The sequence below is a fragment of the Lolium perenne genome, chromosome 7, assembly GCF_019359855.2.
Source record: "Lolium perenne isolate Kyuss_39 chromosome 7, Kyuss_2.0, whole genome shotgun sequence".
Classification (NCBI taxonomy): domain Eukaryota; kingdom Viridiplantae; phylum Streptophyta; class Magnoliopsida; order Poales; family Poaceae; genus Lolium; species Lolium perenne.
Window position 1 is genome coordinate 258,606,159 of NC_067250.2, and position 7,518 is coordinate 258,613,676.

At 44.1% G+C, this 7,518-nt stretch overlaps 1 protein-coding gene across 1 annotated transcript; it reads left to right on the top strand.

Annotated features, from left to right (window-relative positions):
* The first annotated feature begins 4,957 nt into the window (after window positions 1-4,957).
* LOC127313552 (uncharacterized) lies at window positions 4,958-5,959 on the top strand. The gene is made up of 2 exons (XM_051344036.2): window positions 4,958-5,357; window positions 5,447-5,959. The coding sequence occupies exons 1-2, from the start codon at window positions 5,159-5,161 to the stop codon at window positions 5,662-5,664; spliced, it is 417 nt and encodes a 138-aa protein (XP_051199996.1). The 5' UTR covers window positions 4,958-5,158; the 3' UTR covers window positions 5,665-5,959.
* The last annotated feature ends 1,559 nt before the right edge of the window (window positions 5,960-7,518 follow it).

The following is a 7,518-nucleotide window of genomic DNA, read 5'->3' on the forward strand; positions in this document are numbered from 1 at the left end:
GCATATGCATCATGTAAATTATATCTTATAAGTTGCAAGCCTCATGCATAGTGTACTAATAGTGCCCGCACCTTGTCCTAATTAGCTTGGACTACCGGATCATCACAATGCAATTGTTTTTACCAAGTGTCACAAAGGGGTACCTCTATGCCGCTTTGTACAAAGGTCTAAGGAGAAAGCTCGCATTGGATTTCTCGCTATTGATTATTCTTCAACTTAGACATCCATACCGGGACAACATAGACAACAGATAATGGACTCCTCTTTTATGCATAAGCATGTAACAACAATTAATAATTTTCTCATTTGAGATTGAGGATATATGTCCAAAACTGAAACTTCCACCATGGATCATGGCTTTAGTTAGCGGCCCAATGTTCTTCTCTAACATATGCATGCTTAACCATAAGGTGGTAGATCGCTCTTACTTCAGACAAGATGAACATGCATAGCAACTCACATGATATTCAACAAAGAGTAGTTGATGGCGTCCCCAGTAAACATGGTTATCGCACAACAAGCAACTTAATAAGAGATAAAGTGCATAATTACATATTCAATACCACAATAGTTTTTAAGCTATTTGTCCCATGAGCTATATATTGCAAAGGTGAATGATGGAATTTTAAAGGTAGCACTCAAGCAATATACTTTGGAATGGCGGAAAATACCATGTAGTAGGTAGGTATGGTGGACACAAATGGCATAGTGGTTGGCTCAAGTATTTTGGATGCATGAGAAGTATTCCCTCTCGATACAAGGTTTAGGCTAGCAAGGTTTATTTGAAACAAACACAAGGATGAACCGGTGCAGCAAAACTCACATAAAAGACATATTGAAAACATTATAAGACTCTACACCGTCTTCCTTGTTGTTCAAACTCAATACTAGAAATTATCTAGACCTTAGAGAAACCAAATATGCAAACCAAATTTTAGCATGCTCTATGTATTTCTTCATTAATGGGTGCAAAGCATATGATGCAAGAGCTTAATCATGAGCACAACAATTGCCAAGTATCACATTACCCAAAACATTTATAGCAATTACTACATGTATCATTTTCCAATTCCAACCATATAACAATTTAACGAAGGAGAAACTTCGCCATGAATACTATGAGTAGAAACCAAGGACATACTTGTCCATATGCTACAGCGGAGCGTGTCTCTCTCCCACACAAGCATGATGTAATCCAATTTATTCAAACACAAACAAAAACAAAAACAAATAGACGCTCCAAGTAATGTACATAAGATGTGACGGAATAAAAATATAGTTTCAGGGGAGGAACCTGATAATGTTGTCGATGAAGAAGGGGATGCCTTGGGCATCCCCAAGCTTAGACGCTTGAGTCTTCTTGATATATGCAGGGGTGAACCACCGGGGCATCCCCAAGCTTAGACTTTTCACTCTTCTTGATCATAGTATATCATCCTCCTCTCTTGACCCTTGAAAACTTCCTTCGCACTAAACTCGAAACAACTTATTAGAGGGTTAGTGCACAATAAAAATTAACATATTCAGAGGTGACACAATTATTCTTAACACTTCTGGACATTGCATAATGCTACTGGACATTAGTGGATCAAAGAAATTCATCCAACATAGCAAAAGAGGCAATGCGAAATAAAAGGCAGAATCTGTCAAAACAGAACAGTTCGTATTGACGAATTTTAAAATGGCACCATACTTGCTCAAATGAAAATGCTCAAATTGAATAAAAGTTGCGTACATATCTGAGGATCATGCACGTAAATTGGCTTAATTTTCTGAGCTACCTACAGGGAGGTGGACCCAGATTCGTGACAGCAAAGAAATCTGGAACTGCGCAGTAATCCAAATCTAGTACTTACTTTTCTATCAACGGCTTTACTTGGCACAACAAAACACAAAACTAAGATAAGGAGAGGTTGCTACAGTAGTAAACAACAAATATAAAACAAAGTACTGTAGCAAAATAACACATGGGTTATCTCCCAAGAAGTTCTTTCTTTATAGCCATTAAGATGGGCTCAGCAGTTTTAATGATGCACTCGCAAGAAATAGTATTTGAAGCAAAAGAGAGCATCAAAAGGCAAGTATGAAACAAATTTAAGCCTAACATGCTTCCTATGCATAGGAATCTTGTAAATAAACAAGTTCATGAAGAGCAAAGTAACAAGCATAGGAAGATAAAACAAGTGTAGCTTCAAAAATTTCAGCACATAGAGAGGTGTTTTAGTAACATGAAAATTTCTACAACCATATTTTCCTCTCTCATAATAACTTTCAGTAGCAACATGAGCAAACTCAACAATATAACTATCACATAAAGCATTCTTATCATGAGTCTCATGCATAAAATAATTACTCTCCACATAAGCATAATCAGTTTTATTAGTAATAGTGGGAGCAAATTCAACAAAGTAGCTATCATTATTATTCTCATCAAGTGTAGGAGGCATAGTATAATCACAACAAAATTTACTCTCCATAGTAGGTGGCACCAAAAGACCACTATCATTATAATCATCATAAATAGAAGGCAAAGTATCATCAAAGAAAATTTTCTCCTCAATGCTTGGGGGACTAAAAATATCATGCTCATCAAAGCCAGCTTCCCCAAGCTTAGAATTTTCCATATCATTAGCAACAATGGTGTTCAAAGCGTTCATACTAATATCATTGCTACTAGCATGCAAATAAGATTCCATGGGTTTTTTAATTTTCGCATTAAACCATTCATGTCTTGACTCAGGAAATAGAATAAAAAGCTCACAGATGTTGTCCATTATGCCTTACTAGTGTAAACAAGAAACAAAAAGATGCAATTGCAGGATCTAAAGGAAATAGCTTCGGGCACAAACACAATGGCGCCAGAAAAGTACTTTACCTGGAACCGGAGTATGAGTGCCTTTTACCTTTCCTCCCCGGCAACGGCGCCAGAAAAGTGCTTGATGTCTAAGTTCCCCCTCCTTTCCTGTAGACAGTGTTGGGCCTCCAAGAGCAGAGGTTTGTAGAACAGCAGCAAGTTTTCCCTTAAGTGGATCACCCAAGGTTTATCGAACTCAGGGAGGAAGAGGTCAAAGATATCCCTCTCATGCAACCCTGCAACCACAAAGCAAGAAGTCTCTTGTGTCCCCAACACACCTAATAGGTGCACTAGTTCGGCGAAGAGATAGTGAAATACAGGTGGTATGAATATATATGAGCAGTAGCAACGGTGCCAGAAAATAGCTTGCTGGCGTGTAGTTGATGGTGGTAGTATTGCAGCAGTAGTAACACAGTGAAACAGTAAACAAGCAGTATTTAGGAACAAGGCCTAGGGATTACACTTTCACTAGTGGACACTCTCAACATTGATCACATAACAGAATAGATAAATGCATACTCTACACTCTTGTTGGATGATGAACACATTGCGTAGGATTACACGAACCCTCAATGCCGGAGTTAACAAGCTCCACAATAATGCTCATATTTTAGTAACCTTTAGTGTAAGATAGATCAAAAGACTAAACCAAGTACTAGCATAGCATGCACACTGTCACCTTCATGCATATGTAGGAGGAATAGATCACATCAATATTATCATAGCAATAGTTAACTTCGCAATCTACAAGAGATCATGATCATAGCATAAACCAAGTACTAACACGGTGCACACACTGTCACCTTTACACACGTGCAGGAGGAATAGAACTACTTTAATAACTTTGCTAGAGTAGCACATAGATAAATTGTGATACAAACTCATATGAATCTCAATCATGTAAAGCAGCTCATGAGATTATTGTATTGAGGTACATAGGAGAGAGATGAACCACATAGCTACCGGTACAGCCCCGAGCCTCGATGGAGAACTACTCCCTCCTCATGGGAGCAGCAGCGGTGATGAAGATGGCGGTGGAGATGGCAGCGGTGTCGATGGAGAAGCCTTCCGGGGGCACTTCCCCGTTCCGGCAGCGTGCCGGAACAGAGACTCCTGTCCCCCAGATCTTGGCGTCGCGATGGCGGCGGCTCTGGAAGGTTTCTGTGGTTTTCGCCGAACGTCTCAGGGTTTTCGATCCAGGGGCTTTATATAGGCGAAGAGGCGGCGCAGGAGGGCTTCTGGGGGGCCCACACCATAGGGCGGCGCGGCCCCCCCTCTGGCCGCGCCAGGGTGTGGTGTGGGGCCCCGTGGCTCCCCTCCGGCGGCTCTCGGGTGTTACGGATGGTTCCGGGAAAAATAGGAACACAGGCGTTGATTTCGTCCGATTCCGAGAATATTTCGTTACTAGGATTTCTCGAAACCAAAAACAGCAGAAACAGAACCGCACTTCGGCATCTTGTTAATAGGTTAGTTCCAGAAAATGCACGAATATGACATAAAGTGTGCATAAAACATGTAGATAACATCAATAATGTGGCATGGAACATAAGAAATTATCGATACGTCGGAGACGTATCAGTGCGCATCCTCTATAGTTGGTATTCAAATAATATAACACATAGTCATCTCTAACGGATGAAAAAATAGACCCTAGATATATGTGGTGGTTTCGGTTCATCATGTGGTGAAGCTAGGAAACAATCACCTAAATTACGTAAGGGCGTCACACATTCTGTTATACGTGACGCCTCGAGCCTGTCAACCGACAATGTATGCACCACATAAAAGGATTAGATGTGTGAAATAGTTTGGTCGGAGGGTTATTTCATGTATTTTTTTTCTCACAAAGGGTTATTTTTGTGTAAATCGCCCGCAAATCTGGTTGAAACCCTACGTAAGCAAATCAGAGGGCGATGATCACGAGCATCACCCATTACTTGGCCAAAAGTACAACTATTTTTTTTGTCGGAAAATCATACTGGCTCGTGACGTGAGCTACACAATGACCATTTTGCCCCGCAGAAGCTGCGCCAATGGCTCCAGGTTCCCGGTAACTTCTGCCAATCGATAAACCTAAAAAACTTGACCAGCGCGACTCGACGCCAGCGGCTATAATATAGCCGGAGGAACGTGCGCGGCTACAGCCACCGCACGGTCCCCTCTCCTCCTCTTGGCCTCCGACTCAACAACCCAGCTACCCAGCGCTCACGATAGTCGCCGTCGTCGGGCCTCTGCTCTCCATATCATCTCTAGCTAGTCGCCGGTGCCGAGCTGCTAGGAGCCGAGCCCGCGATCACTGTCGGCATGTCGTCGTCCTCCTCCTCCTCGGCGGCGCTGGGCGGCTCCCACGCCGGCCTCGCGCTTGCCGCCACCGCCATGGCGCTCTCCGGCACCCTCGTCCTCTTCTCCCTCTGCCGCGCCAAGCAGGCGGACCAGCACCACCTGGTCTCCTCCGACGCTTCCCAGTCTCCCGCTCGGCTCCGTCCCTGTCTCTCCTCCTCTGGTGAGTGACAGACAACCCCGTTGACGTCCATGCCAGTCGTTCTTGGTTCTTGGTTCTTGGTTCTTAACGTCCCCTGTTTCTGCTCGCAGAGAAGCGAAAGCGGGAGAAGGCGCGGCGCGGGAGCATGAAGCGGGTGCGCTTCGCGGACGACGTCGTCGACAATGGCCCCGCCCGCTCGGCGCCGGCGCCGGCGGCAGCGCCCGAGCCGTCGTGCAGGGGCTCCGCCGCGATGCCGGCGAACCGGGAGGCGCTGTACCGCGGCATGCTCCGCGGCCGCTCCATGCTCAGGACCACCTGCTCCTACTAGGCAGCGCCAGCCTGAAGAAGCTTCAGCATCTGAGAGCTTCGATTAACACGCCGTTTAGTCCTTGCATCATCACAACCCCACGCCTAAATTACTCTGGAGCTTGGCCTGTTCTTTCTTGTTCCTTATTAGGTACGCCGCTGATTGGGAGATTTTTGTAATTAGTGAGCATCCCGTGCGCGCGAGCGATCCGTGTGGTGCGTGTCAGCTGCTGTTTGTACTGCCTGTTGTACATCTGCATTTCTACCTTCTAGGTGAATTCGATCCAAGAAATGGATTCTTGCATGCATTGTTCTACCTACCTGATCCAATGAACTTACTATTTTGTTCCCCTCTTTTGCACCCTTGTTCTGCGACTTCTTGTTTCAGTTTGGTGGCTTGATTCAGTCCTCCGTCCCTATCTCCAATTTGTGTGATCAGCTCCGAGCCAAAAAAAATAGAAAAAAATCTCCCATATTTGTGTGCACGCATGTATTGCTGGATTTGCTTCTCGGATATCGTCGGATCAGCCGTTGTGGTCGGCCGTTGCTGTCGATTTCTGTCCCTTTGTTTTCTTGCCACAGATACGGCCTACCCGTGGCTTCAAATTTTCAGCCAGAATTTTCGTTTTAGGCAACTGGGGCAGGTGTTAACCCATGGTGGATGCATGGCTCTGAAAGCTCGGTGTCTTCCCGAGCTGGGCGGTGTCCTTCTCCATCAGCGTCTCCGGCGGCGACAGATGAAGCATGGTAGCAAGGGAGATGGATGAACTTGTTAAAGGCAGTAGGTTCGCGGTTGACCGGGGATCACATATTCACATGCCCGATTGAACCGAACAGAACGAGCGGCGGACCTGCGCCGCACACGGCGGCCCGGCCCGTGACCACAACCACGGGCGTCCAGGCTTCGCGGACCCGAGATGCGTCTCACCTCGCGTATGTGTCGCCTCTCGTGTGGCCGGCGCTGCACTTGTGTCAGTGGCAGTTGAGGTGAATGGCTTTTGCCAACCGTTATACTGTGCTGTACTTACCGCTCAGAACTGTTGGTCGATTAAGTTTTGCACTCCCTCATACTATCAAATTTGTCTTGGTTTTATCTAAATTTAAATATATGTAGACACTATTTAGTATATGTATATTTAAGTTTAAAAAAAGCCTAAGACAAAGTTTTATGGGATCGAGGGAGTACCAAAATTCTGAGTGGTCGAAGGAAACACAACTCATCCAAATACTTTCAAGGTGCGTTTGGTGGCAAAGTGTTCTTAAAGTATTCAGACAATACCATGGTTTTCAGAATTATCATGGTTTGAAATAAGGTGGCTCGCTCTAATTGAAAGTGCAGTATGAATTATAGTCATTGCTACGTTGAGTGCGTTATTCTGGGAAACGGCCGGGCTCCCTGGAGGTCTTTATTACAAATTTCGAAAATTTTAAAGTTGTAACTTCAGAAAAATCAACAAAAACAGCATCTATGATATATTTTACCCGTGTGTAAATCTTCAATACCAAATACCTTGCATTCTGCACTCGGCAAAAACAATAAAAATCTAGACCCATGTGCATGAGCATTGTCACTTTTCCCCCAAATTTGGTCCAGTTTTAATTTGCTGAGTCAACAATGCAAGGTATTTCGCATTAAATTTGCACGATCGTAAAATGATTTGAAACTTTGAAATAAAGTTCTCATTTTAAAAACCGGGCTCTAGGTAGCACCAGACCTAATCGCACTTTCCGTTGCTATACTGCATTATTTTTGAAGTTTCTAAGAAAGGGGTTCAGACCTCTATTTTGAAAAACTGACATAAAAACCAATGTATTAGTATCGAGGGCATAGAAAACCCTAAAACACGCTGCTTCACGGTGATAGTCATTTCCTTGG

Bases quoted from the DNA above. Each gene is read 5' to 3' on its own strand.
- LOC127313552 (XM_051344036.2), top strand. From the start codon at position 5,159: ATGTCGTCGTCCTCCTCCTCCTCGGCGGCGCTGGGCGGCTCCCACGCC. The intron at 5,358-5,446 runs GTGAGTGACAGA...TTCTGCTCGCAG, and splicing joins TCCCTGTCTCTCCTCCTCTG to AGAAGCGAAAGCGGGAGAAG.